Genomic DNA, 16,451 nt, shown 5'->3' on the forward strand with positions numbered 1-16,451 from the left:
CTCTTGGTGTTTACTGAGCATATGCACAGCTCCTGTGTGAGTTACCTGAGGCATCTGGTCAGCTATGGGACGGGGCTTGGATAGAGAGTGGGTGTTCTCTCTGGATCCCTTCTTGTGTCCTGGTTACATCTGTGAACCTCGGGGAGAAGGTAGTTTGTAGATGCCTTTTTACAGAGATATGTGTCTGAGCACCAGTGGTACAAATCAGGAAGAAAAATGAGTCTGTCAAGAGCCACTGCACAGGAGGCAGAAGCCAGCTCCACCAGCTCCAAACAAGACTCAGATGGAAGAGTCCCATCCAAGATATTTGCATGAGCTCTATTCCATTATAGGGAAACACCTATTTACTTATTTGAGACAGCATCGTATAGCCCAGGCTGGCTTAGAACTCACTATGTTCTAAGGATGGATGGGCTTGACCTCCAGATCCTTTTGCCGCCACCTCCTAAGTGTGGGGCATCATAGGCATGTGCCATCAAGTCTGGGCCTTGTCATACAGAGGATGAAATCCAGGGCCTGCTCCATGCTCCATGCTTGGCAAGCACTCCATGCCATTAAGATCTATAGTGGAGTTTGACACTTGGTAGAAAGAGAGTTTCTCCAGATGCTTTGAAAGGCAGTCTCCTGTCCCGAGCCCCTGACCCCACCAACCCATCCACAGTTTCTCTCCTTGTTATGAGTCTCGGTGGCTATTGAATGCTTACACCTGGACCAGTCTGTGTTATGAGTCTTGGTGGCTTTTGAATGCTTACACCTGGACCAGCCTGTGTTGGTCTTTCCTTGGTTCTGCAGGCTCCTTTGTGTTCCTTCATCACACAAGGCTTAGCAACTCTGGTCATGTCCTTGGTTTCCAAAATTTTGCAGCCATTTTATAATTGTGACAGTCACTTTAGCAAGTGCAAAAAAAGAAAAAAAGGAGAAAGGAGGGGGGCAAAGTCTGGGATTTTGATGGAAAGTGAATTAAATGACAAACCGATTTGGGGATTCCTGTTGCTTTCCTTCCGTCCCTATTTCCACTCAGGAATTGGCTGGAGTCTCTTCACAGCCTACGGTGGGGCTGGCAGTGTTCTCTTATACAGTCCCTGCCAGCAGGTTTTCCTGCAGTTACTACAAAGAGGCAGAGGCGATATGTCTCTGCCCTGCTCATAGCTGCTCGCAGCCTGAGGCAGAGACTCTTATCCTTGTAGACACGCTGTCAGTCTTAGTCCATCAGGAAGAGCTGTCCTGAGGCCAGGGCATAGCTCAGGTAGAGCATATGCTTTGAATAGCTAAGGCTCAAGGGTTTAGCCCCAACACCACACAAAAGCAGGGGTTGGGGAGATGGCTCAGTGTGTAAAGGGCTTTGGGAGCAAGCAAGCATAGGACCCATGTTCTGTCCCCAGAACACATGCAAACAAATAAACAGGGTGTGACATTGTGGCTTGTACTCTAATCCTACTGCTGGAGAGGCAGAGGCAGGCTGATCCTTAAGGAGCAATGGCCAGCGTAGCCTAGCTTACACGGCAAACTCCAGGCCAGGGAGAGACCCTGTTTCAAAAAAACAAGGCAGACAGTGCCTGAAGAACAGCACTAAAGGTTGGCCTCTCTCTCTCTCTCTCTCTCTCTCTCTCTCTCTCTCTCTCTCTCTCTCTCTCTCTCTCTCTCTCTCACACACACACACACACACGAACTACCTGGTGTGGATGGTGAAACAGGAGGGTCCTCTGCAAGAGCAATAGATGCTCTTAACCACTAAGATGCCTCTCCCACCCCAGCACTAACCACATAAACTGGGTGTGATGGCATCGTCTTGTAATCCCAGCATTTGGGAGGTGGACACGGGAGGATCAGGAGTTGAGAGTCATTGTCAGCTACATAGTAAATTTGAGGCCAATCTGGGCTAAACAAAGCCTTTAAATGATGGGGGAAAATATCTTGCTGTCGAATGTGGGTTTTACCTTTCCTCTAATCCTACAGGTTTTTAATTACTGTTGGTTGGAAAGAGAGAAAAGGAACCACACTTCTAGCTGTTTCAGCTCCCTCTAGTGACACATTAAGCCAGTCCTGGAGCCCATTAAGTGGAATTAAAAGGATTCAGAACTGTGCTAGTTAGAATATGTGTTTATAATGAAGAGAGTGGCAGCCGCTCAGGGGTAATTAACGCAGTTGCCTTGCTTCCTGGGGCTTCACTAGCCCATCAGGTTCACGGTGCCTGGGTAACCTTTAACCCAGCACGCAGTAGTGACATCACAGGTACCACAGGTGGTCCCAGCAGCCAGCCAGTCTGCCCATGTTGTGTGCAGGGCTGCATGCATGCAGACAGCACCTGGCCTTGCATCAGGAATATGAGATGGGTATCCCATGAGAGCCCCCTGACCTCTAGGCACCTGACAGGGAACTATAGTCTGCATGATATACTGGAGGCTCTGATCTCAGAGAGAAGCAACCTGAGCACTGTCATGAGTCTAGGGCAGAGTGTTTAGGGACACCTAGAAGGGAAGGAAGGTTGAGACTGTGAAATGGGGTCACAGTGTTTCCAGAGCTCAACCTTCATGCACAGAGGAGGCATGACCCTAGAAGAAAGGAGAAGAAAGAAAAATGGCATTCCACTCCTGAGCTACACCCCAGGCCCTCACTGGAAGGTTCTAGGCCAGTGCTCTACCACTGAGCTACACCCCAGCCCCTCACTGAGGGATTCTAGTGCTCTACCACTGAGCTACACCCTAGCCCCTCACTGGAAGGTTCTAGGCCAGTGCTCTACCACTGAGCTACACCCCAGCCCCTCACTGAGGGATTCTAGTGCTCTACCACTGAGTTACACCCCAGGCCCTCACTGGAAGGTTCTAGGCCAGTGCTCTACCACTGAGCTACACCCCAGCCCCTCACTGAGGGATTCTAGTGCTCTACCACTGAGCTACACCCTAGCCCCTCACTGGAAGGTTCTAGGCCAGTGCTCTACCACTGAACCACACTCCAGCCCCTCACTGGGGTATTCTAAGAAGGTGCTCTATCACTGAGCCATACCCCCTGCTCCAATGTCTTCTCTGTAGCCTTTTCTTTTCTATCTTAGACTTGTTAGCTCCAGTGCCCTTCCAGAAATTTCCACCTCAACTATGGGGAAATAGCTTGAGTTTGGGAGTCAAACAGATCTGAGCTGAAATATAGATCATTCTAGGGCAAGGCATGAAATCCATAAGAACATGCAAGTTGCCTAATGAGAATAAGGCTTTTTTTTTTCAGCAGCCTGAGTCTCGTGAGGGAACAGGAAACTGACTTGCATGACTGTTGTTTAATATAATCATGATCTGTCATGATCTGGGTCTCACTATGATGGGAAACTCTCTGTACAGGCAAGGGGAAAAAAACAAACAAACAGACCAAAAAAAAAAAAAAACCCTCAACCTCAACTTAGGCAGAGAGCTGGTGAGTGGCTTTCAACTTTGCTTATCTTACAAATGGTGATAACAGCTGTTGAACAGGGTAGGAGTCTAAGCTCCCAGTGCTTAAAGAAAATAAAGGTCATTATGGTGGGATCAAAGACTGGGTTTGTCTGCAGGGTGGAGAGTTCAGAGCTAACTTTGGTGGCTCTTGTCTCTAATGCCAGCACTTCAGAGGCTGGAACAGGTGGATCAGGAGTTTGAGGTCAGGCTGAGGTATAAGAAAGAAAGAAAAAAAGAAGTACCTTCAATTCTAGATAACTCTGGGGAAATATTCTACCATGGAACCTACCTCTAACCTCTCAAATTCTTTTCAAATTATTATTAAATCACTGATCACAAAAAACTAAACTTGGCAACCTAGTGTTATCTGACACAATCTAGTGCCCAAGTGGGAGCCCTGTGTGACTAAGAGCAATTTTGGAGCAGCAGAAATCCTCAGTATTGCCTAGGATAGTCCTAGCAACCGTTGATACCTGATGTGGCCTAGGATAGCCTTGTCAATGGTGCTAGGGTGACCTTGACAATAGTGGTATCCAGAGTGACTTACGGTAGTCCTACAAATGGTAGATGCCTAGTGTGAGGCCTCCCTCAGAAACTACACTAGTCACCCTCTCGTTGCTGTGACAAAATGCCTGGCAGAAACAACTTAAAGAAGGAAGGTTTATTTGGCTCACAGTCTGAGGATACACAATCCATCATGGTGAGAAAGCGTGGCGGCAGGAGCAGGAGGTCACATGACATCCACAGTCAGGAAGCACTGGGACGTGGATGCTGGTACTCAGCTCACTTCCTCCTTTGTATTCAGTCCAGGACCCAGCCCGTGCGATGGTTGGTGCTTCTCATATTCAAGGAGGATCTCCCCTCCTCAATTAAGTGAATTTAGTTAATCCCTCACAGACATGCCCAGTCTTGTCTCCTAAATTATTCTTGATCCCGTCAAGTTGAGGATCCATACTAACCATTGTAGGTAATCTGCAGGTCAGATGAATGATCTCCCCACACACAGTAGATTTTTTTATGTACAAGAGCTCTCAGAACTGAGTGGATGAATATCTGTCTCCCTACAGGATTAATTCCAGGGCTCTGGGGGGCACCGTCCTTGGCTCTGTAGAGGCTCCACTGCCTTGCCAAAGATGAGTGAAGCTACCTGTAGACTAGAAGCCACCTGTAGAAGTTAGCTTTTATTGACACCTTACACAAACTAGACCTGGGATCAGGGGCCCTCAACTGAAAAATCACCTCCATCAGGTTGTCCTTCGAGCATGGCCGTGGGGGCATTTCTTGATTGCAGAGCCACCTCGGGGTAGGTGGTCCTCAGTTGCATAAGAAAGCTATTTAACATGAGCTAGTAAGCAGTGTTCCTCCATGATCTCTTCCTCAGTTCCTACCTTAGCTTCCCTCGGTGATGGACTGTAAAGTGAAATGAACCCTTTCCTCCCCAAGTTGCTTCTGGTCATTGGGTTTATCGCAACAACAGAAAGCCAACTAGACTTCCCATCCTCTTCCTTCCTTGACCCAGCACAAGCCAGAAGCAGCCATCAGCACCCAGTCTGCATGTCCTGTGTGTTTGCTATGACAAGATTCCTAAGTTCTGAGGATCTTAAGTCCAGGGCTGCAGTGTGGGGCCTATCATGGTGCAGGCTCACCCTGGGTCCATCTGAACATGGCGTCAAGGGCAACAAGCCAGCGCTATTCATTCCCCAGCAAACAAAATGAAATCTGAGCTGAGGAGAGCTATGGCACACAAATGGCTGAGTGAGTGTGTGTGTGTGTGTGCGCGCGTGCGTGTGTAGGACAGTGGAAGACTCAAATGTCAGATGTCATTGAGTTTTAGACAGAGTCTTTCACTTTTACCTTGAACTCAGAAATTCAGTTAGGCTGGCTGATGAGCCCCAAGGGGCCCTCCTGTCGCTGCCTCCCCAGCACTGGGGTTTCAAGCCTGTGACTGATTTTTGTGATTGTTGTTTTGTTTGGGGGGTTCTATGACTCTCAGCTGCAGAGCACCCCGAAAGTTCCTGGGGTTCTTTATCAATAGCTGGAGGAGATCTGTCTCCAAGGCCATGTAGCACCATGGCAAGGGTGATGTAGTGACTCTGCCAGTCAGTCTATGTGGTGCTGATAGCTACACGTAGGCATGCAGAGCCAACCTCAGCCGTGACCATGACCTTCCTGTTTTACATGTGACACAGCTTGTGGGCACCTAATCAGCAGATGCTGGAGAAAACTGCTGGTTAAATGCCTCAAGAAAACAATTTCATGCACTAAAATCATGCCAGGGGCTGGGGAGATGGCTCAGTAGGTAAAGCACCTAACTGAAAAAAAGAGGGCCTGAGTTCTGGCTCCAGCACCCACACACGAGTCGGATATTCTAAGGTGTATCTGTAACCCCAGCACTTGCAGGGGGTGGGGGTGGGGGCAAGCTAGGAGGATCCCTAGATCTAACTGCTAGGCCAGCCTAGTGAGTCAGTGAGCTCAGGATCAGTGAGAGACTGTCTTAGTTAGGGTTTCTATGGCTGCAAAGAGATGCCATGACCATGGCAACTATTATAAAGGCGAACATTTAATTGGAGTTGACTTACAGTTTCAGAGGTTTAGTCCATTTTCCCCATGGAGGGAAGCAAGGTGGCATGTAAGCAGACATGGTGGCGTAGCTGAGAGTTCTACATCCAGATCTGCAAGAAGCAGGAAGAGGCTGTGAGCCACCGGCCTGGCTTGAGCTTCTAAAACCTCAAAGCCCGCCCCCAGTGACACACTTCCCCCAACAGAGCCACACCTATACTCCAACAAGGCCACACCTCCTAGTAATGCCACTCCCTCTGAATCTATGGAGGCCATTTTCTTTCAAACCTACACAGAGACCCGGTCTCAAAAAAATAAGGTGGAGAGAAACTGACAAAGAGACCTGACCCCTGGCTTTTACACACATATGTGCAGGCACACCCATATATTCATGTACGCATGTGCGCGTGCGCGCGCACGCACATACACACACACACACACACACACACACACACACACACACACACTGGTTGACGTTTGTTTGTGTACATCTTACACCATGAATGTCAAGACCGGAAAACAATCAAAGGCTAGCGTGTCTTTCCTTCAGCTCCCGAGTTGCGCTCTTTCCTTGGGTGAGGCTTGCATTCTGGGTGGAGAACAACAGCTCTTCCTAATGGCTAAATTCTCCAGGCAGTCTGGAGGCCCTGAAGCTCTCAGAAGCAAAAAAAAAAAAAAAAAAAAAAAAAAAGACGTGTTGGATCCTAGACTATACCACGGTTCATCTATTTTCCTCCCTGCATGTGCCAGCAATATCCTGTTACCTGCAGTATCTTTGTGGCATAAAACACCAGGCTGCAGTAGAGCTGACACAGGCGTGTCTCATCTGGGAGCTTCATCCAGTGTCTTTCCACCCAGCCAAAAGGCACCGGAGACCCTGCGTGCTAGAGAATCACACAGAGTGTATGGCTCACCCAGCCACCTGCTACAGATGGACTGTCACGGCCAGAGCTGTCCTGGCTTTGCTCTCGGCCAAGTCTACAGAAAGCCAACCTTAGGGGTGCAGAGGAGGGATCTGTGCACCGGCCTACCAGAGTAACGGCCATGCTCCATTCCGCCTTTCATGATTTTAATTGTACAACAGTAATTTTGTGATCGAGTTGCCGACGGCAAACATGCAGAAGACATTAACTTTATTTATGTTTTGGATTATTAATGCGGCTGTTAAAATTCCTCCAGTTAGTTTTGATTGAATTGTTTTTTTGTGTGATTCTGTTGTTTAATGGAGCGGTAAATAAGAATTTCTGATAATGAGACCCAGCATCTGTCACAACAACCTGGTGTGGGCTATTAACATTTCCATTAGCGGCAGGGTGGGCAGCGATAATACAGAAGCACACAGTTAGAACAAAATAAATAGTCATGTCAGGCTGAGCGGGTGTTAATTACTATTTTATTCTGCATGGGTGGGGGGAGAGAGCAGAAAGCAGGGGAGAGAGCTTCGATCCAGGGGTGACCTGCTACTCATGAGGTCATCTTATCTCTCCAAAGGAGTCCCATGCCAGAAAATCTCCTTAGGCAGTGATGGCTTTGTGGTTTTCGTTGATGGCCTCTAGACAGACTCAACTCAAAAGGCAGCCAGCAGGGAGGGTCTGTGCAGATGGCTCAGTCACCAAGGGACTCGCTCTGCACACATAGCTTGAGGACCTGAATTTGGGTTCCTGGCACCTATGTAAAAGCCTCAGTGTTCCCAGAGGTGGAACAGGGAGGAGACAGGTTAATTTCCTAGATCCCATTACCTGGCTAGCCTAGTGACTCACTTAGCTCTGGGTTCAATGAGAGACCCTGCCTCAAAAAATATGGTGGAGCATGAGATCATGGAGAACATGTGGCCTCCATGTGCACATGAGTAGGCGTGTGTGCGCTCATACACACACAATAAGATGAAGAGTAATGAAGACACCACCAACATTGACTTCTGGCCTTCACCTGTGTATATATATATGTATATATATATACACATATGCATTCCTACAGATGTGCACAAACACAAACATATGCATACCATATACATGCATGTGCATGTGTACAGAGAGAGAGAGAGAGAGAGAGAGAGAGAGGTGGGCTGGGCTAGCCTCTGCCTCCCAGGAGCTAACTCAATGCAACTCTAGGGTTCAACCAGGGACCAGATGTTCTATGAGGATCACTCAGCGGGAGACAGTCCTGTCTCCCGAGAGAAAGTGCCCCATATGGGATTCAGAACCATGAGGCAACTGAGGGAGAAAGAACAAAGCAGTCCAGAGTGACTCCTACTCTTCATGCTGCCTTTCATTCCCTGCTGACTGTGAGGGACAGAGTGGGCAGCCCACTGGCCTTCTGGTCACCCCATCTTTTCCTTCATGTACCTGTGATAGGACAGAGCACCCAAGGAGTGCTCCACTGGGAGGGAGAAGGAGGAAGGGCCCCCTAGTCACAACTTGCAATCTAGTTTGTCTTGGTGTTACATACAGTCATGTTCCCAGACACCAGAATCCCTATGCATCTGGATGGCAGCTGTGTCTCTAGTTTTCCAGAAGCAGGCGTCATAATAGAGGCACCTGAGCTTGCAATGGCAAGAAAGTTGCCGTTGTGTTCTGTTTCTTCCATTGGAAGTATAGCGTTCTCACCCCCAGTCAGGGATGTCTTGCTACCTGTGGCTCCCTCACCCACAGAGCCTCTTGGGTCCCTGCCATGCCCCAGGTGCTTCTGGGACCTCCAGTTAGCCTCCGTGTCTCACTTTTATCTCCCAGTGGGTGATGTCCCAGCCCATGCCACATAGACTGCTAGATACACTCACTAACTGTATCTCCGCAGAATCAATGTTCTTTGTAACTCTGTGCAGTGTGTCTTGTGCATTTAGAAGAAGGCCTCTGGGAGAGCTTCGTAGCCTTCCTTGGCATCAAAGGACTACGAATTGCCCGGGACACAGAGCCTGGAACTAGAAAGTGAATACACCTGAGGCCTCCCAAACTTGGGTGGTGTCCAGGACAGTTTCCCGTGCTGTCTATCACGGAATCATGTCCTGTGTGAGCCCTGGAGACGTGGGTTGGTGGGTCACAGCCAGCTTATAGGAGTCATCCCAGTTATTGTTCTGTTTCTCTCCTCAGCCCCAGCGATGGCCCCACAGAATGTCCAGGTGACTGCACTCACAGCCAGCCAGCTGGAGGTCACATGGGACCCGCCACCCCCAGAGAGCCAGAATGGCAACATCCAGGGCTACAAGGCAAGTTCTCACGCACTCTGGGCCCTTTCTTCCAGCTCCCTGTGTGCCCAGGCCCTGAGGCTTTGGCTGCACACTGTCTACACTGCGGGACTGCTGCGTCCCCAGCCGCACAGGCACAGCATTGAAGTAGGCCGCATATGCCTGCAGCAGGCTTGGTGGGAGCAACCCTGGGATAAAAAACTGCTTAGATGAAAGCCAAACAGGAAGCAGCTTCCGGTGTGGCTGCTGTGCCCACTGCAAAGAACACTTGGCTCCTCCAAAGGGGCCCCGGACCACCAAGGAACCTGACCTCTTCCCATGCCCACACCACAGCCCCCGGGGCATTGCTGACAGTAACAGAAGTGGCTGTCCTCACAAAAGCAGGTTCCAAATCCCAACACTGTCCACTGCACATGGAGGGAATCTCCCATTTCCATAGGTGTGGGGTAGAGTCAGAGAACCTGTCTGTGTGTCTGTCTGTCTGTCCATCAGTCTCTATCTATATGTCTCTTTATATGTGTGCATGCTCGTGTGCATATATGTATTTGTGTGTGTGTGTGTGTCCATGCTGTTCTTCAGGCCTCAAGCACCATGAATATTTATTTTTATTTTGTGTGTGTGTGGGGGGAAGAAGACAAGGTTTCTCCTTGGCCTGAAACACATCAGTTAGATTAGGCAGGCTGGCAGGCAGGGTGGCTGTCAAGCTCTAGGGATCCTCCTGTTTCAGTCTCTCCAGCACCAGAATTACAGGCAGGGGCTACTGTGCCTGGATTTTTCTTTTTTAATGTGAGTTCCAGGATAGCACTCAGCTTCTGAGACCTGCACAACTGGGCCATGTCCTGAGCTCCAGGAGTCCCACATGGTGTGACTTCTGGGAACCTCATTTTGAGATAGGCTCACTATAAGAGCAATTGAGTCTCCATAAGCCCAGTGCTCTAAATGTGCAAAGAAAGGAAGACTGCTCACCTTGCCAACCAGCATCAGGGGAAATAACTCCTGTGGACCAGCTTCTCCCCTGCTGCCCTCCCCCTGCACTCTCCCCTGCTGCCCTCCGCCTGCACTCTCCCCTGCTGCCCTCTTCCATGCACTCTCCCCTGCTAAGGGCACCCAGGAGCTCTAAACATCACCAAAACCTCACTGGAGGAGACATCCCATCAGGAGCCTCCATTCTTCCAGAAGTAATTTCCTTGTGTGGCCTCCATGAGCCCTACTTGATCAGTTATCAGAATCTCAGAGCCATTCTGCCTTGATGAATATTGGTCCAATTAAATGTCCATTTTAAAATGATTTTGGTAGGTGTGTTATGAAAATGAATACCTCCCTGCCGGCAGGGCTCTTACGAAGATGAATGAGGTCACGAAAGTCCCCTGAGCTCGAGGCAAGGCACTATTTATGCACATCCAAAAATATGTTTTCTCATTTCCCTAATGATAAAGACATTGAACTTGGATATTGATCACAAGTTAGCATGGCCTGTCTGAGGGGAGGCTTTCCTGCAGCTCTGCCATCCAGCATGCAACTGGGGCTTGGGGAGGGGAGAGGGAGCAGTCAGCATGCTAACATGTCGGGCAGGCTCCACCACAGGTGTGACCCGTGAGGCTGAGTGTCTCCACTGCCTCCTGCAGCGTCTGTCCTGCTCTCACAGAGGGCACACTGCTCTTGTGGCCTGGCACAGGCTCATGTACACAGAGCCAAGGGGAATCTTCCAGCCAGTGTTGTCTTTAGGCGGCCCAGCTGGCACAGGCTGGGGGCAGTGGTTGCCAGACAGCTGTTTAGGGAAGTGGTTCCGCTAATCATTCAAACCTTTGTGCTTGGACCTCAGATATCCCTATAAGCATAGCAAAGCTAGATGAGAAAAAAATGGTACCTAAGGGAGGCAAGGTGCTTTCCCCCAGTCCCAACTTAGGACTCTTTCTTGGGGTGGGGGGGGTGGGGGTGGGGTGTGTGTATGTGTGTGTGTGTGTGTGTGTGAGAGAGAGAGAGAGAGAGAGAGAGAGAGAGAGAGAGAGAGAGAGAGAGAGAGAGAGAGAGAGAGAGAGAGGTCAGGCACGTGTGTGTGCACATGTATTTGGAGGTCAGCTACTGTTTCTCCGGGTCCCTCCACCTTTATAAAAATGTACTCTTAAGTTGCCTCTGGGTATGCACTCACCAGAGCAGGTGCCCATGGAAGTCAGAAGAGGGCATCAGATCTCCAGTTGTGAGTTGCCAGATATGGGTGCTGGGATCTGACCTCAGAACTTCTGGAAGGGCAGAACATACCCTTAATTGCTAAGCTGTCTCTCCAGCCCCCTTCCTTGTGTTTTGAGACAAACCGTCTACAGTCTTGCTGGCCTGTAAGCTAGCCTGAGCCCCAGGGATCTGCCTGTCTCCACCACCTCAGAACTGGGATTGGAAGCATGCACCCCCATGCATGGCTTTGTTTGTTTTAACATGGGAATGGGGATCAGACTCATATCCTCATGCTTGTGCAGCAAACACTAATTGGTGCATCATCCCCTGTCTCCTTATAATGTGTGGTGTTTTCAGCCCCAAAGTGTTTTTGCTACATTGATTGAAGACTTAGGTGTCAGATTTGAAAAAAATGTGGGGTGTGGGGGGAGACTTTGGGGCTTGGTCTATCTGTAGGCAGGAACAGGGGCAGATACTGGTGCCCCACCCAAGAAGACTATGTCACAGGTTATAGGCTTTACATAAAAAGTGTTCAGACTCATGAGCCTGTAGCAGGTAGTGCCCATCTTGACCACACCAGAGACTGTGGCCTCTGTATACTGGTCGTCTTCAGATTCCATACCAAGCAGTTTAAGTAGATGATGCCCAAAGTCAAGATAACAGGGCAGAATCCCTGACCATTGCCAGACATCCCAGCACCCTGGGCCTCCTTTACCATACTAGCCTGATCTCCATGATCCCTGTCTTCATACTAAGATCTGGTATATTCCAACCATGCCCTGTGTGTGCTCTGCCCAACAGATTTACTACTGGGAGGCAGACAGCCGCAACGAGACTGAGAAAATGAAAGTCCTCTTCCTCCCTGAGCCCGTGGTGAAGATCAAGAATCTCACCAGCCACACCAAGTACCTGATCAGCATCTCTGCCTTCAACGCTGCAGGTGACGGGCCCAAGAGTGACCCACATCAGGGACGCACACATCAAGCTGGTAGGTCGCCCTCTCTGTCCTGTCATAGCCTCAAGTGTACTGCTCAAGAGCCAGTTGGTAGAGTGCCCTCATGAAGCCCTGGGCTCCCTCCCAGCACCTCAGAATCTAAATCAGTATTGTGGTGCATGTTTTGAATCCAGGCCCCTGGGAGATGGAAGCAGGAGGATATGGAGGATTGATAGAGTCCAGTCCTCTTCAGTGACGTATTGAGTTCCAAGCCAGCATGAGATATATGAGACCCTGTCTCAGAGAGAGAGAGAGAGAGAGAGAGAGAGAGAGAGAGAGAGAGAGAGAGAGAGAGAGAGGGAGGGAGGGAGGGAGGGAGGGAGGGAGGGAGGGAGGGAGGGGGAGAGAGAGAGAGAGACAGAGAGAGAGACAGAGAGAGAGACAGAGAGAGAGAAGGGGAAGAGCATGATGCACACTTGGAATTTGGAGAGGGAGTACAGGGGTGATTTGTTAGTCCCTGTGCCTGTGCTAAGGTAGTTTGTCTAGGTGGGAGCTGTGCATTGTCTCATAAGCCTTCAAAGTCACCAGAAGTAGGAAGGACCTTGTCTGTGGCTTAACTCCCTTCCTGACCCACAGAGCTCCTTCTAGTATTTTCTCTTAGAGATGCTCCATGTACATCTTGGTCTCTAGGAACTAAGTTCCTTGGACATGGAGTCCACGACCCAAATCTGGGTTCAGGCTACCCCGCCCCCATGAGCCCCAGTCAAGATCCCTAGACCATGCCTGGAACAACTCAGCAGCTGCCCCTCAACCGCCTGCCTCCCCATTTCAGATTTTGTTTCCTTTTCCTGCTATGACAAAATACCCCAACAAAAGAGTGTAAGGGCAGAGGGAGGCCATGCTCCAAGGGATACACTCTGTCACTGCAGGGGGACACAGGAGCATGAGGTTGAAACCCTGGTCACTTTGCAGTGGGGGTCAGGAAGCAGAAGGTGAACAGGAAGTAGGGCCAGGTTACAAAGCCTCGAGGCCCGCCCCCAGTGAAGCTGTAGCTCTTTACAACCTCCCCAGACAGTGCCATCTGCAGGGATGAGATGCAAGCCCCTGAGCCTGTGGGGGGCATTTCCTATCTAAACCACCACCGCCACCGCCATGCTGTGAGAAAGGAGGGTTGGAAAGAGAAGGGGGAGGGGAGGGCGACAGACAGGTGAAATGAGGGGGAGAAGAGTTGGGGAAAGGGGACAAGAAAGGTGATTTGGAGGAGGGGAGAGTTGGGGAGAAAGGAGGAGAAGAGCAGGGCAAGGGGGCCTGAGTTGTGGAGCAGGAGGGGGTGTGAGAAAAGGAAGGGAGGGAGAACGTGCTTCCTCTTTCCCAGAGGGCCAGACCTGCATCTTCCCACAGCCTCTGAAGACGGAGCTGCCTGCATTTTGGCTGCTGCTCTCTCTGTTAGTCACCCTGGCCTTTGTCCTTTCTCCTCACAGCTCCTTTGTGGCTCAGCTGCATCATCCTCCCTGATCTCCTGGGAGGGCCCATGCCTCTTGTTGGTCCAACAAGCTGGGAGCCATTCAGTGTGTCTCCCACTCCACGACATTAGATAACACCTAGGAGCCCTGCCTGTCCCACAGAGAGAATGCGTATGCGGGTGACCGACAAAGTCACTGGTCTTCACTCTGCACCCTGTGCTCTATTTTCCCAGCCCCCGGGCCCCCCAGCTTCTTGGCATTCTCGGAAATAACCTCCACCACACTCAACGTGTCCTGGGGGGAGCCACCGGCAGCCAACGGCATCCTACAGGGCTATCGAGTGGTGTATGAGCCCTTAGCACCCGTGCAAGGTAAGGCCTGGGGGGCTGCAGTGGGCTCTACTCCAGCATACCCAGAGAGAAGCTGAGAGATGGCTCAGCCGCTGGTACTTGAAGTACAAACATGGGGGCCTGAATGAACCCTCACAGCCTGTGTAAAAACTCTAGGGGTGCCAATGCTCACCCCTCGGTGCTGGGGAGCTGGAGACAGGCCTGGGCTTGCTGACCAGCCAATTAGCCAAACTGATAGATTCCGAGTAAAGAGTAAAAGACTCTGGAGCTTGCTGGTGAATTCCATGGTCTGAATACCACGGGTGTGGTAGTTTGGATGTATTTGGCTCATAGTGAGTGGCACTATAAGGTGGTGTGGCCTTGTTGGAGGAGTCTGGATGACACATGCCTTTAATCCAGACCCTGAGACTGGAGGGCACACCTTTAATCTGGGCCACACCTTGAGGTTTTCTTTCTCAAGCTTCACTCTTGTGACAGTTAACATCCTGTTGCCTGCAAGACATAAAACACTTGGCTATTTCTCCAGCACCATGCCTGCCTGCGCGTTGCCATGCTCCCTGCCGTGATGGACCGAGCCTCTGAACTGTCAGCAAGCTACTGCAATTAAACGTTTCCTGTGTAAGAGTTGCCATGGTCATGGTGTCTCTTCACAGCAATAAAAACCTAACTAAGACAGCAAGTTAGAAAAGCAGGTTGTTGCTCCCCCAGAATGTGCTTGCAGATAAATAATTATGGGAAAGCAGATCTAGGGACCCCACCGTAACTGAGGGAAGACAGCTATAGAGATGCTGCCTAGCATGCTGCCTGGAGGGCTTGGAGGAGGCAATATGGTGGGACAGTAGGAAGTGCAGATTAAGGGTGTGGCTTCAGAGGACCAATAGGGCTCCTAGTCACACACACACACACACACACACACACACACACACACACACACACACACACACCAGGTACCTGGTTGTCATCCCTGCCTTTGGGTGTTATTTGAGTCCCATTTATGGCTGTGTCTTTTATGTACTTGTTCCTGTGTCCACTGCATGCCCAGAGACAGCTCCAGCCATGTCTGCAAGATGACCCAGGTTCAGATCTCCCCTCTCCTGGCCATATACACAGATAGATGGTAAAACTTGGAGGTAATTCAATGCCTAGGAGGAAACGATATGCCAGCAGCTAACCAGATAACCATGGCTCTCCATTAAGCTGTAAGTCACGTGGGGGCAGGAAGGTGATTCAAAAGGGAACATGCAAACATTCAGTCTTACTGCATCGAACCTCCATTGCCTTTGACAAGAAGATTTGCCGTTACTTTATGATACCCTAAGAAAGACAGAATGCTCACCATAAAGTATGGCCTCAGGCTTTTGCATCATCAATTCCAAGCCACATCCAAAATCAGAGCCGGGGAAGTGAGAGAAAGAAAAAGCCAAGGATGTCTGGGCTGATCGATGAGCTTCCTGCACAGCTGTGGGGGTGATCTGTGGATGGAGTTCTAAGAATCCAAGATGGCATGGGGTGGGAGGACAGTGACTGCTGTGGTCCTACTGGGTGGCATTCTTGCCAAAGTGAGCAACCTGTCTAGGAGCAGGTGGCTTGTACAGGACTACCTTCAAGATCCCAGGACGGAGTTTCAGCAAACACTCCCATGGGTCTTGCATGGTTGGCAGATTGAAGACTTTTCAAAGACCTTCCTATCTGTTCAGTGGGGTTCCTTCTCTCTCTCTCTCTCTCTCTCTCTCTCTCTCTCTCTCTCTCTCTCTCTCTCTCTCTCTCTCTACACACACACACACACACACACATCACAAGTGTCTTTTCAAGGACAGCAAACAACTGGAACCACTCAAATGAGTAGTGGTTGTCAGAACCGTGGCACTAATTGACCCATGCGCCCTTCACAATCAGAGCTAACTTGATATCTCATTCGTCCTCAAACAAGCAACTGACTCTGCCATGTCCTGTGGCCTGTGTTAATGGCTGCCTGGCTCTCCAGCAATCCTGTGGCGCACACCCTGGGGACACAAGTCTGCTGACTCTAGTACCTGCCCCCCAAAGATTATCATTCGTTAGTTGCATCCATGCCACAGGGAACTTGCTCTTTTGTGATTTGCTCTCTGTACTTTCCTCAGACAGCTCTGGCTTTCTGCACAGATGCCATGACCCCTTCTCCCAGCCAGCTATCCCCCTGTCTCTGGATTCTCTGTGTTGCCAGGGCTGGAGGGCACTTGTTCATCTTTCAGGACAATGTATTATGTCACATTCGATCCCTTTAGACATGCTCCCATCTGGCCTGTGTTTGCTGAGCACTCACTGCAGTGATTCTCAAGCTGTGGGTTGAGACCCCTTTGGGGGTTAAATGACCCTTTCACAGAGGTCACTTAAGAC

The 16,451-nt window shown here is 50.1% G+C and overlaps 1 protein-coding gene across 3 annotated transcripts in view; it reads left to right on the forward strand.

Annotated features, from left to right (window-relative positions):
- Sdk1 (sidekick cell adhesion molecule 1) overlaps positions 1 to 16,451 on the forward strand; it is an 880,893-nt gene that overhangs the window by 825,205 nt on the left and 39,237 nt on the right. For all 3 annotated transcript variants that reach the window (XM_040751271.1, XM_040751272.1, XM_040751273.1), the window contains 3 exons: positions 9,065 to 9,180; positions 12,130 to 12,316; positions 13,959 to 14,096. In XM_040751271.1, the coding sequence (XP_040607205.1) occupies positions 9,065 to 9,180; positions 12,130 to 12,316; positions 13,959 to 14,096 (441 nt within the window). The remainder of the gene's footprint in view (positions 1 to 9,064; positions 9,181 to 12,129; positions 12,317 to 13,958; positions 14,097 to 16,451) is intronic.

The sequence above is a fragment of the Mesocricetus auratus genome, unplaced genomic scaffold (assembly GCF_017639785.1).
Source record: "Mesocricetus auratus isolate SY011 unplaced genomic scaffold, BCM_Maur_2.0 Super-Scaffold_100008, whole genome shotgun sequence".
NCBI lineage: Eukaryota > Metazoa > Chordata > Mammalia > Rodentia > Cricetidae > Mesocricetus > Mesocricetus auratus.